Source organism: Trachymyrmex cornetzi, unplaced genomic scaffold (genome assembly GCF_001594075.2).
Source record: "Trachymyrmex cornetzi isolate Tcor2-1 unplaced genomic scaffold, Tcor1.1 scaffold217, whole genome shotgun sequence".
In the NCBI taxonomy this organism is placed as follows: domain Eukaryota; kingdom Metazoa; phylum Arthropoda; class Insecta; order Hymenoptera; family Formicidae; genus Trachymyrmex; species Trachymyrmex cornetzi.
Window position 1 is genome coordinate 224,865 of NW_017296814.1, and position 19,246 is coordinate 244,110.

General features: G+C 38.9%; 1 protein-coding gene across 2 annotated transcripts in view; it reads left to right on the forward strand.

Annotated features, from left to right (window-relative positions):
* LOC108760070 (POU domain protein 2) overlaps nt 1-19,246 on the forward strand; it is a 144,701-nt gene that overhangs the window by 64,325 nt on the left and 61,130 nt on the right. For both annotated transcript variants that reach the window (XM_018505850.1, XM_018505852.1), the window contains exon 3: nt 9,920-10,138. In XM_018505850.1, coding sequence (XP_018361352.1) covers nt 9,920-10,138 — 219 coding nt within the window. The remainder of the gene's footprint in view (nt 1-9,919; nt 10,139-19,246) is intronic.

Here is a 19,246-nt window from a genome sequence, read left to right on the forward strand (position 1 = left end):
CGTAGTCCCGCCGCCCCGTTCGTTGCAAAAGTGCAACAGGACGATCGAGAGAAGTCGTCTCGTATCGGGAGAGAAGAGAACGGCCCCGCAATGGCAATGCGGGCGACTGGTCGGCTACCAGTTTTTGCGACGATTCCGCGGTGCCCTCGTATACAGGCACGCACATTTATATGTGCGTGTACGCATGCTCTTACATATCGACGCGCGCCTACACGCGAGGCATTACGCATGCATGCCGCCGTTGCGCGGAGATGCACCGCGCGCGCCGCAAGTCGCGCTCTCTCACGCACGCACGCACGCACGCACGCATATGGGTGCGCTTGGGAGAGACGGCGGTAGACGCGATACAACGAATGCATTCGCGGAGAGAGCGCGGTTGCATTGGCGGCACAGCCAACCAATCGGGTTATCGAGCGACGAATTCACCCCTCCCGACCGCCGAGCTGAGCTTCTTCGAGGCGGGCAGTTTGCTTTAAGGATCTCCGCGTTGGCTTTTTTTTCATCTTCTTGTTCCCTCTCCCTCTTTTCTTCTTCTTCCTCTCGTCCTTCGGTTTCCCTTCATGCTCGTCCGTCAGTCCGTCCGTTCGCTCTTGCCTCTTCGCCGTCGCCTCCTTTTCCCGCGACCCGTAGTGTCTGCCTCTTGGAGACGCAGCTGCTCTCGCGGCCGGAGATCGAGCGGATCGAAAGATAGCGAAGGGAATATTAACAGCGGTAAAGGGGCTGAAAAATATTACGGAGATTTGTATGAAAATTTTTTCATTCTATATATATACGATAAATTATATTATTTTAGAAATGTAAATTTTATTCACACGGTCTTGTGGAATGAAAAGAGCAGATGCATCTCCATATCGCATTTTCTTTCTTATCCACCGTAATTTTTTAAATTCTAAATTATGAATTATATTTCATTCCGTAGCTAACAAATTACTTATGCACCTTATCGTCATTGTAGTCAAATTTCTCTACACTTCTGAGAGAAAAATGTTTGGTATTTGTAACTATAATTACATATCACTATAATTATGATTATTACTGCTATAATAATAGTAACAGTAACTATGTATATAGTTCAGTAACAAATGTATATAGTTGGCAACCTAAAATGACACACACTAATTATAGTTGTTATAACCATAAAATAGTTGAAATTACCATAAAAATGATTCAAGTGACTATAATTTTATAGTTATATTTGGGGACAACCATATTTTTTGTCCCCAAATATAACTATAAAATTATAGTCACTTGAATCATTTTTATGGTAATTTCAACTATTTTATGGTTATAACAACTATAATTGTATAGTCATTTTAGGCTGCCAACTATATACATAGTTACTGTTACTATTATTATAGCAGTAATAATCATAATTATAGTGATATGTAATTATAGTTACAAATACCAAACATTTTTCTCTCAGTGTATCTTTCTCTCTCTGTCTGTTATTCATTGCGCTATTTGCTTTCTTTTCGTTATTACAATTTACTTTTGTATTACCATTATTTTTGTGAATTTCATATATTGTATTTTTCCTATTTTTCTTCTACTTCCTTTTTTTGTTTCTAAAGAGCTTGCCCCAGAACAATAATAAATGCTTTTAGTTTTCTCTTATAAATGCATTTTGCGTGATATTCGAATGCAGCCAATGGAAGTATCACAAAATATTGCGCATTTGACTTACAAATCATCCCCCGATCACTAGCGATGCACTTACTCCGCCACATACGATGGGCGTTTATCGCGTTTATCGCTACATTCGCTCGTTCTTCGTGCGATCTTCCTCACGTGGTACCGCGAAGTATCGATTCCATCGAAAGCGCGCAGGGGTATCGGTGCCACTGATTAATATGCCGCACAATCGCGAACCGCGTACCGTCCGGCTAAGGAAAAGCGCACGCAGAACGATACACAGACACCGGCGGCGAGAGATTAATTAGCCACCGGACGAAAAAGAGAGAAGTCGGAGGGCTCGAGATGATTGCCGGCGATTGGCCGAACGGAGGAATTTAATAAAGTCCCCACCCAGAACGAGGTATATCTCGTAGCGCGCTATCGACGGTTCCCACGTGCACTCGCATTATTCACCGTGAATGCATAATAAATGCATCGCGAATACGCAGCCTGCCGTCTACTCGCGGAACATGATTTGATCTCGAGGGCGCGCTCATGTATACGGACTGCGTAAGTGAAACTCGGCGCCCGGGGAGCTCATGCGGCGCGTCTCGACCGAAACAGAATATCCACGGTATTACCATAGTTAATCACCAGGACTCTCGTTACTCATTAAACGGTCATTTCGTTGTGCATCGTACGCGATGCCGCGCGCCGCTGCCAATTAGACTGGTGAAGGCTGCAGAGCGATAGTGAATTTCCACGAACAAGGCTTGCTCGCTAGACCGCCGAAGGGAAAAGCGTGAAAATTCCAACGCCCTTAATTAGCATTCGCTTTGATAATTGGTTTATTCTTAGCTTGGGACGTTGCGTTTCTCCGAGACATCTTGGAAATACTCGAGTTCGATAAACAAGCTTGGGCAATTATGAACAATTATATATTATATTTTATGAGAGACATACATAATCAAAAGAGAATTTAAAATTGGTATCACGAGGAAGCTCGAAAAGAAAAGAATGTCCATGTACAGCATGTTAAATATTGTATATTATGCGATCGAAACGCTTAAGAAAGAATATTCCAAGGGTAAAATATAATGTTGCATTGTAACATACGTTATAATGTGTTAACTGATGTATTAACTATTTATGATGTATTATATTTCTGTCATTCCGCTGTTAATAAGTTCCAATTTCTCAGCAGGAAGCGTCCATTGCTGCTGATTATCAAGATTGAAATTCCAAATATCTACCGAATTATCATAGTTAATTACTCAGTGGTAATGATTGCAATTCTCATTACTCGTTAATAGTTGTTTTGATCTCCACTGTTGTGCGCTGCCGGATACATACGAGTACATATAAGTACGATCGTACTTACCAATTAGACTAATGAATGTTAAATGTTCTTGACTTTCCAGAAACGCGGTGCGTTTCCTGTTTCATTTAAATAAATATGTATCGCGAGTATTTCTTGATGTGCAATTCTATAACGTTGATTTGCAATATTGTTTTAAAATATGAATGACATGTAAAACTATACAAATACGATACGAATAAAATTGAGTACGTTTGCTCTGAACTGTAATTTTCAGAATGGTTACAAAAAGGGAAGCGAGCTATCTAACGATCGAAAGTCAAACACACACACAGTTTCTAACACAAATCACTTCCCAATACTCCTAGGAATCACCCGCAACGAGGGGTAGCTTTGCCGCGCCATCCGACATAGCCTATTAAAAAAAAAAAGTATCGTAACGGTAGAGTAACATAGCGGGTCGCCGCGTAGCCCTTTTTGTCGCAGACTCACTAAGCGTCGTTAAAGCGTAGCCGTGTACAGAGAGGGGTTAGGAAAAAAGTTTAAAATGTTTGAGGAAGGGGTGGTTGATCGCCCCTCCTCACCGCGCGTGCACTCTACGAAAGGTGCCGTCGGCAGGGGTTGTGTTCCTGTGGATTCTTTGGAAACGCGTGCTGCGTCCGTGCCACGCATGTACGTGGCGTTCATGTGTGCGTCTGTCTCTATGTGTGTGTGCACGCGAATGTGTAACACTCACGCACGCGCTCGAGGGCCTCCGGGGGCTCGTGTCTCCTGCACAGGCAAAGATTCGAACGCGCAGTAAACGCAGATGCAACGGCAGGAGCGAAACGGATGGATAGACGCCGACGACGTGTGTCTGCCATTGTGATTTTAAAATCGCTACCCCGACCACCGTCCGCCCCTATCCCTCGTTAAAGCTCCACCTATATCTCGGAGTTTCGAGGTTTTCACCCCTTCGAGTGGTCGCGTCAATGACGGTAGGTCTGCTCCGAGCGAATCTGCGTCGCGTAGACTTTTTATCTATCAGATCCGATTGTCGAATTCTACTTTTTGTGAGCGTTGGATAGTCTAATGATTTGTTTTATTTAAACTTTAGTTTTACATATTAAATGTTTTTACTAAAATGAGAATGATTTTCCAGTCTCTTTGGAATATTTTCTTAAATATTTATGTATTTGCGTAATTTTTTTAATTATTAAATATTTAATAAAATTGTTACATTAAAGTATTAATATTTATTTATACAGGAGAACTCTTGTGTTTCTCATTCAGCTGCGGGAACGTAAAAACACACGTTTTTAAAAACTTCATTTTCTTAAGTCTATTTGATCGGTGCGTAAGGGATATTTGACATACAACATCGTTTTCGATTCACTGAGTTACTATACTCAGCTGTGCTTACAGAACTCTGCGTATAGTCGAACAGCAAAAGATTCTGCTTTTCTACATAACACAGAACAGTTTCGAGTGTAATTAATAATTAGCTTTTAATAACTGATAATACCTATCTCCGTTTATTTAGCTAGTTTCGTCGTTATTTACCAGGTATCAAAGCACAGGATTGCGCACTTCCACCCCTCCGATTGTAAACTTCACTCAAAATGGCGGCCCGTGTCGCGAGTTACATGCAGATTGGTTGGGTGTCGGTGGAAAGGAGTTATGCCGTAGGGTGGTATCCGACATCCCTCGTTCGCGGGGCGGTTTCGCGCTTGCGCTTACAACCCTTGCCGCGTTTCTTCAGCCCCTTCTGCCTCGGCGGCTTCTTTATTATTCACGTTTTTTATTGGACGAGGCGAGGCCAGCTATAGGTCGCGTAACGTAATGGCGGTCGGCTGAAAGAGATAAATATGAATTAGAAAATCTTGTTTTGCGATTAATTTTGATAGCATTTTACTCTCAAGCAGAATTATCATTTAGTATCTGTTTACTCATTGAGAATTCTGATACTGAATTGTAAAAGAATTGAGGAAAGATAGTAGTTATCTATGTTTTTTATTAAGAAGGTATATTAATCTTGAATTAGTCAGTAAATCTCTCGATATCTTAAGCAAGGGTGTGAATTTAGGGACACTCAAGCTTATGCGAGTGTCAAGATACCCAGAGTGCACGGTAGGGGGGTAGAGGGTCAGCTTTATCGATCGTTGTTCCGACAAGGGCAACCAGCAAGAAACAGGGAAACTCTCGACGCGAACGTTGCTCCTTTGTCTTTTTCTTTCATGAGCAACGAATTTTCACCGAGTCTGGAAAAACAAGGAATTAAAAGATAATTAAATGTAAAAGAAAGAATAGGAAAATAATTGCGCGTTAAAGAATACTAAGAGAAATTCTTTTATACCGTGTATATTATTCGCTGCGATAATTGTCAATAACTTCAAGAGATTATAAGTGGTAGTTGCGTATACCTGTAATGTCATTAAGTAATACTGGTTCATACTGGACTTTACTCTGATTCGTAATTTTATCACAAGTGTACGTCAACGGGATTGAAATGAAAAAATTCACGCCTACCAGTGTATGGTTTATTCAGTTTGTTGATAATATATGACGCAGAGATTCTTATTTTTTAGAATATTTTTATAGATCGTTTATTAGTATTATGTATTTGAAGAATGTGATAATCGTAAGGTGTTGATATAGATAAGGACATTTTATTAGCTTTGAAATCAACATAAATTTTCCACACTACTATAGATAAGAATAGAAAAAAAATATAAGAACAAATTAAGTAGTCCTAAGTAAAAATTTATAACATTGTTTGTTATTAGTATTGAATACATAAATATTCAATCAAGTATTATTAGTATTGTATTTTATAACTTTATAGCTCTACTTAAGAAAATATGCTTATGTTATCGTTTTATTTACATGGCTTATTGATTTGTTCAATCATATTGATAGATAATACAATATTAGTAATATTATGAAAGAGCTGTTAATCGATCGACGGGGAAAGATATTATTTTGGTAGTTAGTGTTATATGATTTATATTATGATTTTGCTTCGTATAATCACCGATAATGACCGATTAAAAGTCATTCACACCTGTTTTATTTAAGAACCGAGACGCTCTTTAGACTTTACCCTTCTCTACTTTGCATTATCGCAGCATACTTGAGTGATTTATCGAATAGTTTTTCTAATCCTACTTTGTTTTCTTTAATTAATTTATATTTAACAATTACAGATAGAATGTGAGATAATAAGATAAATATTTTTATATTATTCTTGTGCGTACAATATAATCAGTGATACGCATAAAGTAGAGTAAATATATTTTATTAAATCCATATCTTTAAAGTTTTATATATATAATGTATATATAATATGAAAGTTATATAGGTTAAAATATGGCAGTTATTAATCATTGAAACAAGATTACCGTGCCAGTATCTTTAATGGAAGAATTTAATATTTTATTTATTAACTAATTTTATTTTGTATTATATTTTACATTTGTAATATATATAAGAGAGTGCTTGTATAAAATCTTGATCAGAAATATATTTAGCGTGAATGAAACATTCTTGTTAAATAATTTTCTATGAAAAAAGGAACACCAAAGGACACAGAAATAAGATAATCGTGCAATTACTTTCGGTGTTCGTCGTTACAAATCGGTCGGTCGATTTTAATCCGTACGTTCGAGCTGAAAATCGGAGACCTACGGACGGTCGGCGATTTATTTATTGGAGAAAGGGCTCTGGGGCCGGCTCTCGCTCGTCCTCTCGTTCTCTCTCGACGCTTCTTCTGTCCTAAGCAGGATTCAATTTGGCCACTGCCCACGGTTCTACCTTCAAAGAGGAATCACCATTGCCTTCATGTATGGCTGAACGGTCCTCGACGTGCGCGGGACTGGTCGGCGGCCTCTAGCATTAATCTTATATCGAACGCTTTATCCGCGTTCGCTTCCTCGTCCCGCTTCTTCGTCTCCCCAGCCACCGCCCTCTCCATCGTCGACCTCCTCAACCCTTGGACGAGCAGGAATTTTCAATTCTTTCGAGAGAAAAGCAGTTTGCTCGGGGCGTGTTGTTCTTCCGTGCTACTGGCCGGTACCCGGAAGCTGAAATCAGCAAAGGTGGCTCTATCGTCTTTTGTTAGAAAAGGAGGTGGAAATATATGATTGGATAAAAATATTTTAGACATTGAAATATAATTTTTTCAGAAAAATTTTGAATATTTTATATTTTCTAATTTATGTCATCGGTGTGATATAAAGTTTAAAGTTTGATGAATTCCTGTATTTAAACGTTTAATTTTCTGTCTAATATAAATAACTGTTTCCTATAATTGCGGCATTCCCAATTTTCGATATCCCTGTTCGCGCGAAATGCGATTAATCGTACGCAGGAATAGTAGGATGTGGAAAACGAGCGGCTCCGTCGACGCCGCAGTCAAGAACGGAGCCGCTAGCAGGACATTGGCCAGGACGAATAAGTAATGTAGAGGTCCATTATGCCGAAACGGTGAAGGGTCTCCGGTCGGGGTCAGCCAATCCCCTGGAGGGCCGTTAAAGTGAAATACTCCCGAATGCAAGGTGGCTGCCCGTCTTGCCTTCTTCGACGGTCCTGCCAAGGAGCTCACCTCGTCCCTCTTCTCTGGCAACCCCACCAGACGCACCCTCCTACCCTCCCGAAACCTAACCCGTAGGAGTTCGCCTGTAGGTAAATCGTTGTTATCTGGACAGTGATAAACCCGTGAATGGAGTTCGCGCCGAGTTGGACGAATGGACGAGGGAGAATGCAAAGGATGAAGAGGGGGAAGGTTCTCTGCAAGGCTTACGAGGGGTAGAAGGAGCGAATCGCGGAATGGATGGTTCTGTTTATGCGGACTGATTTCTGTTCGGACATAGCTACGACCCTTATTGCGAGAAAGAAAGGAAGGGTACTTTAGGGACGCGTAGATGAGACCGATGAACGAAGCATTAGTCTACAGTCGGATGAGAGATTAGTCGTGCTTTTTTTTTATTTTCTATTTGTTCTTCGTCAAGGAATTATCTAGATGCGTTTTTCTTTATATTTTAATGCAAAAAGACATTCGATACGATTTTTGCAGATTCGCATAATTGAATTTTCCACAAACTCGCGTGTAATTTTACGTCAAGTTCACTAGCCCTTTAGGGTATACTGACTTTGATTGTCTCTGTGGGGTTGAGTAAAATCTGGGAACCATGCAAACACTACGAGATTAAAGAAAGCCTCTATACTATGGTTGAATCGTAGCCTAAGGCAAGCTATCCTTGTGGAAATGACACTGAGGCGACTCTTAATATCTTTCTCTGAAAGTTCGAAGTAAACGACTAATGGATTATTTAATTAAAATTTGATATTATCTTGACATAGAGAGAATGTTGGTTGAACTTTTTTTTTTTTAACTACGAAATGCTATATAATTATTACTGAAAAAGTTTTGAAATAATGATATCTTTATATATGAGTAATAATTATTGTAGTAAATATAATATCGTGATATTACTACATTTTGGGCGAAATATTTTTGCAATTTATCATTTCTGGAAAAACGAATCTTCTTTATATTCGCTCATGCGACTCATTGGAAAAGCGGGAATACTGGACAATGGTCGTTCTAGCGGGGTAGATGGAGGTCAGCGGCCATTCTCTGATGATATTGATTAGCCGACGCCCTTAGTTAGCGCCGGCTACACTTTCTTCAGCCCCACCGCTTTTCCCGCCTCTCTTTTTCCTCTCGATAGGAAGAACGTCCTTTCTTTCTTTCGCGAAACCACGGGCTCCAGTTACCACCCTCGTTCTATCTTCGCCGCTTTCCTGCATTCTGCTGTGAACCACCCGTCACTCCCTATTCTCCTATCGTCTTCTAGTTACTGTATTTCTGTCTCTGGAGTAACGCGTTTCTCCGATTATCGTTAGGAGGTAGAGAGAACGAAGAAAGGTTAGTATTCGGTTAGGAAAGAGGGAGTGCGAGAAAAAGCAGAAGAGTAGGGGAGAGAGGTGATGGGGAAAAGCGAGCTAAGTATTACGGGCTAAATCATTCGTCAAGCAAATAATACCGAGTCTGAGTCACGTCGCACGCATGCGGGGGCGATACGGTATTCGCGTGTTCCATAAATCCGAGATCTCCGCCAGCTACGGGGTGCTCGAAAAGATACGGCATGGATACCCGAGACTTTGCACGCAACATAACATTCGTGAGGCATAATAATAAATTTATTTATGTGTGTGGACGCGCCGATATAATTTAAATCCGAAAAGTGGATTTAATAAATTTCTTATGAATAAAATTCCAATGATATTTGATTGATTATTTACATATTAATATTTTAAAAAGATTTTTATATTTAATAGTTGCTAAATGCGAGCACTAATTGTTATTAAACGAATTTTATCTTATCGACAACTTAATAAACATTTCTTGCAAATCCTATTAAATTTTATCTTCTGGCACCGGCAAATATTCGTATGTCACATTTATAAACACTTGGATTGCACCCCATTCATTGCCCTTACAAATTTGGGAAGGAAGAGCTCGGTATGCCCCCGTGTAATTAGACACTGCAGCCTGGAACAACATCCAGAGCCAGGCATTGTTCCCAGAAATTAAGGGAAACGGGGGAAAACTGGGAAAACTGGTAAGAATAGGGGATTCGGAGGGTCGCTAATTACGACGGTTTCTATCCGGGGGAGAGAAGCCATTTTCTGCACACGCATAGTCGTTCCGGTGTGCGTTATATTAATACACGCACGGGGCATAGAATTTATCTCGAGAGCCTCTTTTGCAATTTGATCTTCCATCGCTGATATTGCTGTAGCAAGGGAGATTGTGCATACTTTTCTCTCGTTTATGAAAGACAGTGTGTGTGCGTGTGTAGTATTGATTTCAGTATCAAAAATGTTGAGGAAATATTCATTGTTTTGCATTTTATATATATTTATATTTTAAGACGGTAATCATTATTTTAAGTTTCGTGTTTCTCTATCATTGTATTTTTATATCTAACTTTACTTGCGTAGGTAAAGTCTGGATAGGCGACAATGATGTCTCGTGGCGAACAGACCAGTCTTTCAAGAGGACATCACCCTTAAATCCCTGTGCCACAACGACTACCACGACGACGACAAGCGGTGGACCACTGACACATCCCCACCTGTCGCCACCCGTAGCTGCCCCTGTTACCACCCCCGATCACAGAAGCCCCAGTAGCATGCATGCGAAGCTTGGCATCTCACCCGGTAAGTGAAAGCCCAGCGAAACGAATTTCTACTAAATAATATAGAGAAATATTTTGTCTTGCGAGAGCAATGCGAATTATAGGAAAACAAAAATGTTTAATTAAGCATGCAGGGTGTGATCGTGCAGCATTAAAAATATTTTTTTTCGTTTCCCTCAATTTTTTGTTTTCGTTTTAATTATATAACGTCATGTTAATCTCGAAAAAATATCGAATTCGTAAAACGTGCACCTTCATGATTCATTCATGAATGCAATCAAAGTCTTGCTACAAATGCTTTGAAATATTTGATTGACTAGAAAAAAGAATGTTACTAATTTTGATTAATCAAAGAATCCTTCGAAATATTTGTAATGTTACATTGATCGTACTCCTTGAGAATCTAACTTGTGTTATCAGTGGCGGTGTTTCGACAATCGTGGGTTAGGTTTAAAGTAGCCCTAAAACGAAGCTCTTTAAATAATGCAATAAGCTTGATGTCATTTTGCCGGACAATGGCAGGAGTTTCTTTTGAAAGGTTCAGTAAAATTGCCTCGCAGGTGCTCCACGACAACTGCTCCACCAATCACGACTCGGAAATTCGCGACGCTTGTCGTGCTCCTCGTAATTCGCCGACGATAATGATACTAGAACGATTTACAACTTTACATGTCACATTCAAACAAAGTTACGAGCAATCTGGAACTGTATACGACATCATAGCATTACGTTTAGACATAACAGTTTCGCAATATAAAATATCGTTTAAATTTAAACTTGTTCTATTTAAACATCTTTATGCAGTTATGACAAAATCCTGAATGATTACTATTATTTGTATGCAAATTAACTTGAAGTTGACATCTGTATTATTATCTTATTGACACTTCTGATCAATTACGCGAATTTGTATTTAAAGGATGGAAAAGTATCAAATAATTTTTTTTTGAAATATGGAAGATAATATAGTAATGATAAGTATTATGTATTTAAATAAATTTTTTACATGTTGTACAAGGATTTAAGGATTTAAAGGATGTAGAGATGAGAAGGCAGCAATATATTATCGTTTTCAAACCAAATAGGAGCATTTAATATTGCAATTGTCGTTTTCTTTATATTAAGGAATATAAAGACCGAGAACTAGCGAAACCACGATGGTTCTTTTCATTTGCCTAAATAAACATAGCTCGGACAATGCGAGGGCGATTGTACTAGGGCCCGAAGTTCATCGGTTATACGATCAGGCCCCAAACGGTCGAAGGGAGCACTTTTCGTCTTTCTAGAAGAAACAGGGGGATTACGATCTTGCGGGAGGGAGAAGGAAGCACTCGGCGCGGCATGTTTAATGCATCGCTCAACATTTCCATGTCAAACATCGCTTTGACTCGCGGAATTTAAAATCGTCTCGTTGCTGTGCGCACACATATTCGCGATTATGTGTGTGTGTGTGTGTGTGTGCGAGAGAGCGATGACGGGGAAACTATTCATCTTTATTTACTGGATAACCGCTGCACTCGACGAGGTGCGCAAAGTCCATGGTGCGGTCGATAAGGGTCGAAGCTTGAACTTAAAAGCTATGGGGGTGAAACTGGAGACTGAATGAGATTCCATTTTACAAGGTAAATGACGTTTCGGCGGCGTGTCAGGCTTCATAAGATACGTTTTACAACTTAAAAGGATGTTAAAGCTAAATTTCTTTTCTTTATTACTTTAAAATGTAAAAATAGTAGAACTAAATTATTTATTATTATTATTTTACAATCTTAAATTTTTATATAATTTTTTATGAAACTGATGCAGCTATTTTTGAAAGCAAAATAAAAATTTATGAAATTTGTGATTTTCTCGTTGTTAATGAAAATCGAATGAAGGTAAAATAACTAATAATTAATATACGAAAGAAAATTTATTCGAAAATATACATATATTGTCATAAAATTGATTCAATAAAATCACTCATGCAATGATAAAAAACAGTTTAAAATCACGTCTACAAAAATGCCTACAAAAGCAATTAAAAACAATGGTATTGATAAAACTTATGATGTTAATCATAAGTTTGTTATGTGACTTTTACTAATTCTTTAGATATTATAGATGATCGTAAAATCTTGTTTTGCTGCGAAGTCAAACTTAATGAAGCAGTCTTATTACAACTTACGGTACTTTAAGAAAGGAGCAATTTCTCAGTCAGATTAAACCAAAGGCGATTCCGTTACGAATACATCACTACGTGGCAACGTCTAATTAAATTCTAGTGTAACACGAATCCTAGAATACGCATACATAAGTTATTTATCTGCGAGATAAAACTCAGTAATAGAATTGTTATAAATTTTTCTTTTATTATATTATGCGGAAATAGTTTATTTTCAGAAGCAAGCAAAGCAATTTATCTTTTCCTATCTTCATATATTCTAATTTATAGCGGTCTCTATAGCTTTTATTACAATTGTTGTTATCAGCGTCGAGCATGGTGTCGACTTTAAGGAAGGAAAGAAATTTCCCCTCCCTAACGTAGGGTTTTTTCCGAAGCTATTTGCCTCGCAAAGCCGCTCTGGCCTAGCTGCCAAGTGTGTTTATTCGGTATATCAATAAGAACGAAGTGGGCGAGAGCGAGGACGTGGTCCCCCGAGGTCCTCGTTCTTACGTGGCGGCGATCGGCGCCGGCTCTTTCTGGACAGCTTGATAACATTATGTCGCCTACATCGACATATGCACTGGCTAGTTTTTAAAGAACGAGGACCACGAGGGCTCCCTAAAATATTACGGACTCGTGAACACACTCTCGTAAAGACACATGTGTTACAACGATGTGCCCTTTCGTCTGAACACGGGTATCCTTAAGCGTAAGATTAATACAATACACCTAAAAAAATAGTATCGATAGATAAATCACTCGTTTACATTTACAAGCTGATATCATATTTATCAGTATCATTCTTTGTGTGAAATTTTATTTTTTTTTTACTTAATTTCAAGTGCAATGTAACGAAATTTTAATTTGGAAAGTAATGCGCAGATCTTTTTACAAATATAAAAGTTATTATCTACTTCTAGATATCTGACTTAATCAACGAATTTACAATTAAATGTTAATTACTGAGAATATATTGAATTAAATACAATTATTAATTTGTGGAAGGATCGTCTAAATGAGATGTGACATTATATTCAGCACGATACATGCAAGATCGACTAAATAAAAGGGAATAATAAGAAATGGACTAGCAAGTACCTGTTAGAAAGTAATCTTTGAAGTTGTCGCATTGCGTGACGCACTCTATTCTCGCGCAAATTATACTTGTCGTTTACAGAAGGATTCTCTTTTGTCGGACTTCAGGAATCGTATTCCTCCCTCGGGACTATCACTCTTCCGCGTGCTCTTTGGATCGCTCTCTTTCCTCCAAAACATGTAAATGCCGTTTATTCGATCAATCCCAACGAATTATTTTACATCTCTAAATACTACTTAAAGTGCAAAACATTCAAAATAAAAAATTATAATTATACAATATTTTATAAAGTTATCCTCAATTATTGAATACGAATGTTGGATTATATTATTTTTTCTAAAAGAGAGAGAGAGTAGACAGTTCTTTATCCTTTTTACAAATGTTTGTTAGCCAAAAAACAACGACAAAGCGTTTATTCTAAACTTTGTTGAAGTACGCAATATATTCATGATTGAAATTTTTTAGGAATTAATTTTGTTTTTTGAAAAGCGTCAACCATGATTGCATTTATACCTTTATTTCTCTGCAGAATATAAAATATCGAGTGATGTCCATATGCGGACCAATAACTAAGGCTACGTATCGTTGGTATACGAACGCCATTCGTGTGGAGGTTGGGGACGCGCAGGCGAGAAAGGGTGGCTTGAAATATTGGCTACATAGATTTCAACCATTATTGCCGCGTGTAAAACACGGCGACATTTGGCGTTAAATCGATCAGGACGTGCTATAGCGTCGTATGAGCATCGTTCCTTCTCGCTTGGCGAATAAATACGCCGACCGATTGTAAAATGCAGCATAAACTCTTTTCAACGAGACTGCCCGAGTGCATTTTTATTACGTACGATATCTTTACATTTGCACCGTTGTTTTAAATTTTATTAACTCATTTCGAAAAGCTTCTCAGGTGTTACATCATTTGTTAAGTCGCAATATTTTATGTCTTTGTTTAATTTTTCTTTAATTGACAGTTTTTGCATAAAATATTCATTTCAATATAATTAGAGCTATCTGTATTTTTCTGATTAGAATAGACTTAGAAATGATTTTTCTGTATATATATAGAAATAATAATTTTTATTTATTCAACATTGGAATTCTTTTATGTACGTATTTCTCTTGTCCATAAGATCTTTTTAGCGATGCGATATTCATATTTTACCATTTCTGATCAACCCATACGTATAGAAAGATATGCGATTTATCTTCATACAGTTAAGAGACTAGATTTATAGTAATCGAGAGATTGCACACTGGTTGCTTTAAGCGACCGAACTCTGTTTCAAACTGACGAACATCTTATTCTTTAATTTAATCCTTTGTTTTTTTATAAGGAAAAGTGCACGACCGTTTACTCGCATTTATGTCTGATATGTGTATGTATGTGTAATTATGTAAGTTATACTGAAGAAATTTACTAAATTTTATTATATTTGAATATAATGCTAAGTAAATATTTATTTGCAGTAAATAAATATTTATTACAGTAAAAAAACCAGTTAAATCAAATTAATGATTTATGTATCAAATAAATATATGTTTACATTTAGTAAATATTTAGGTAAAACTATTAAAACAAATATTTATTAAAATTTAATATTTTTTTCAGCGTGTACAATATCCAGTTTTAATTAAATATACAATTTACGTCTTTACTGTTCGCGTAACGATCTATTTGGAGAAATCATTCATCCATTCGATAAGAACACGCACGTTTAACCGTTTACTGAGGACGAACAAATGTGCAGCGCGATGTAATTGCAATGATTACAAAGTAGGGAACATTTGCGCCTTCGTTGCATTTGTCGAAAAGCAGGTGTACCGCAAATTAGCATCGGGCTGTAAACACTTCATTCACAAACGATTCATTGTTCCGGCGGTCCGACGGTGATAATTGAAGAGCCAATTAACTCGCGTTAAAGTCAACCGCTCCGATCAAAATCCATTCGTGGCTGAGTGCCTTCGCGCCGGAAGTGTTCATTTGTCATCGCGTTCAGGTGTTTCGTGCTCTTCCAAATTCATTACAATGTACATGCATTGTGTGTGGCTCGTCAACCTGTTAAAGGGTTCGTTAAATCGTAGTGATGTTTATGTCAGTACGTGGAGTGTAAAGGTCAAATTGGCATGCAAAATTCAAAAAATTATTCATTCAGTTATTTACAAATTACTAAAATCTTTATTATAGCTCTTACGTCCCAAACGGAACGAATAAATTTCGCGTTCCGAAGATACGTAATGAACGGCGGATCGAACATCGAGAATACACTACGTTAAAAGGATGCCTCGCGTGGCTAAAAAGGTACCAATTAGCTGCGAAATTTATAATAATACGCGATTTGCCATAATTAATCGACTACGCGCGCGCACTCGACCTCTCGCGTGCAACGCAGACACACATACACATATGTCTAATATACACACGTATACGCGCACAAACGGTCGTGCACTTTTTCAGATTATAATTTTAGATAGGCTGGTTCTCTCCGTTCCTCGCTGACGCAAATGGCGGCGTGTAGGCAAATTGAGGTGAGATTGGAGGTCAGGATTGCTAACCGGCCGTTACTGCATCGCGTTATTCACGTTGCCGTGGACGGCACAGAAGCGATTTGCAAGTTAGTTGCTATCTGTGCGCGATCTAAATCTAGGAAGGGCGATGCGTGAAAACGAGAATTAAGAGGATCTCGCCGATTACACACACACACACACACACACACACATGCGCGCGCGTGCGAGCAGCAAAGCTGCATCGCTGACTTGTTGCGGGAAACTACCACGGTCGAGACGCGGTAAATTTCTTCCGACGCGACGGTAGCTTGGCGGATTAGATCCAATCTAGTATATCCTAGAAAGTAACAGTGATAAAGTCGGAATAGCGATTTTGTGCACATCATTGACACGTGTTGAGTTTTACTGTCGATTATCGCAATCTCTTCAGTATAAAAATTTCGAAAAATTTACTACTTGATCTATATTATGTAATCAAAGTTAATCTAATAACAAATTCAAGATTTTTATATACCATGTAATTTTCCTTTGTCCCGGTCAGAGCTTGTAATATTCTATATTACGAGAAACTGTATTTGATTGATCACTTGTGTGAAAGTTACAATGAGAAATATGCGAGCAAAGGTCTATTACGTAGATCCCTGTATCTAGTTCTGGGATTAACTATGTACTTAACGAACAGCCATTTTGTAATTACTGTCCATTGTGATTACGAAAAGCCCATTAGGAGATGATTACGAGAAAATGCGATCTTGTATTCTGTGTGAAAACGCCAACATCAGTGTGAGCAGTCATGTATCTCGGTGTATAAAACTGAGAACTCACTACTATCGTCTAGATGGAAACACACACCTAACCAAACGTCTAATTAGAGGCACGTACCCAGGATATTCGGTACGGTTAGTCTCCATCGACAGTCGATAATTCTTCTCGTTTGATAATAAACGAGCCATGGGTATTTTCTTCGAAGCGAGAGATAATGTTTGTGTCATCCATCAATGTCATTGACACCAGGATCAGGGAAATATTAATAACGCTCGCAAGTGAGCGCAAACTGTGCACAGAGAGAATCGCAGAGAAGCGGGCCGCATCTCTCGCGATCTTCTTTCTGGATCTCTCCCTCGATCTTTGTCGATCTCTTATTTTAGCTGAGAGAGAGAGAGAGAGAGAGAGAGAGAGAGAGAGAGAGAGAGAGAGAGAGAGAGAGAGCGCCGTTATCTTTCGCCAGCTGCACGTGAATACGTAACGACTTGAGCGCCTCGCTCTCACATGCTTCCTCATCTTGCGAGGGATTCGCGGTCTGAGAGGAGTCGAGGGAACGATTAAGATAAACCAAACCGCTAATTAAGGGGGAGAGGCCAGGTAAGAGCTCTACGCCACGTTCTAGGCCACGCATCTCATACGTTCAAGCGTGTAACAGCTTCTTCGCGCAATCAGCCAACCCGCTCGGCCAAATGTCAACTGACATCTCTCTCGCGTATACGCGGTCATCCGTTTGCATCTCACCGAGATCGGTGCGCCACGATAAGTACCGCACGGATGAATGCCTCGTGCGAAAAAAATATTTGCGATTAGCGCGGAACTGTTACACTGTGCATAAGACCGCACAGCCGCATCGTATATACGCTCGAGATTGGAATGCGAGCGATTTTGATGTGGCAGGCATCTGGGATGTACGGTGCAAATTAACAGACTTTATAACTTTCAGAATATTATAAAGGTAACATTATTCTTTGATGGAAGAACGTATGATATGCGGCGTTAGGTTGAACATTTGAAATGAATATAGAGATACGCGTGTAGATTTTATGCAAACTTTCTTTAGAATCGTAAATTCTGACATAATTTCTAGTTTTTTTTTAAATAAAAAAAAAGATAACTGTATTCAGTATAACCTAAACGTTGCGATTATGCTGAGTCCAATATTGAAAACTGGTGATGAGATTTAAAATAGTAAATATTTCTAAACATTAATTGAAAATATAAGTCCTTTACAATATTTATTTGGGTGCACTGAAAATTTAATTATCCATGTAATTACCTATAGAAACAGAAAGTAAGCCATATTGAATATACTCGGTTACATGTCCATGAAGGAGGAGGGTTGGAAGGTTCAACCTTCACCTCAAAATTTACAATTAAAAGTTATGATCGACAAAACCTAACATTTTTCCTATTTAAAATCAATATCCGTAAAAACAATTTATTAAAAATCCTCTCGAAAAAAATCCTAACATAGCCCACACTGGTATGCTCTTTTATCTTACCTAACAAAATCAAATCTTTCTATTGAGAAAAGCACACATGCGAATTAATAAAATTCTGAATTATACCAATTTTTCGTACACCAATTCACGCATCGCGCCGTATCGAAGGCGTATAAAATTCTCGACATCACCCGGTATGTGAATTCGCGCGAAGCATCGCGTAATACCAAGGGATCACGGTGGACCAGCTAACGTGATTATTATAAAGTCAATACGTTGCTAACTCATCAGCCGGCTCCGCCCTCTAACAGCCCGGTAATATGCACCGGCCAAGAAGTCAGTTACGCTCTATCAGTGCTCGCTCTCGCTCCCTCTCGCCATCTCCTCTTATCGCGTCTCTCGCGTACCTCGTCCCTCGCGTCTCCCTCTCGAGCGCGCAGCCTCCCTTAAACATAAGTGTGTCTACCTACGTGGATAGGTAAGTGCCTACCTACGCGTGTAACCTACCGACATACGTGCGGCACATCCTTCCCTCTCGCCTCATTGCCGTCTCCCTTTCTTCCTCTCTCGTTGTTTCTCTCCGCCCGGCCGGGCCGGCCGGCCGCACTACCTGCTCACGTGCAATACACGTTCCGCTGTGCAGTCCGCCGGTATCTGCCGGATCTGAACGAGCTGCACGAAATCGCTGCCTGCAATTATCCCTGAGAAATATATTACTTAAAGGAGCGCTGCGCGCCATAAGAAAACGAGCCGGCGCAACTATTTTCCGTAGTCGCGATCTCAGCTGCCTTACGTACACGTAGATACGCGTCGAACATTATCGGGATTCATTGCGCCGATTTTTGAGAAAATCGCGCCATGCCGAAGTAGCGAGGAAATGCGGCCCGCAATTTACTCTCTTCGAGAGCTGTGTTATTTCAGAATGGTTCGTTACGAGACGAGTATAATGGAAGCTTCGCGCGAAGCGATTGCTTTTATTACAAAGGGATCGCGTTGTCAGAACTGCTTCGAGAGATTTTTTTTTTACGTATTTATTATAATCGAATGGAAATCGTTATCACATCTATAGAAACGACGAAAACTTTTGTATGCATTTATTTTTATTTAAATTATTATATTTATTTCATATTTATTTAAATTTCAAAAAAATATAGACTCTTAATTAAATTCGGGTTTCTT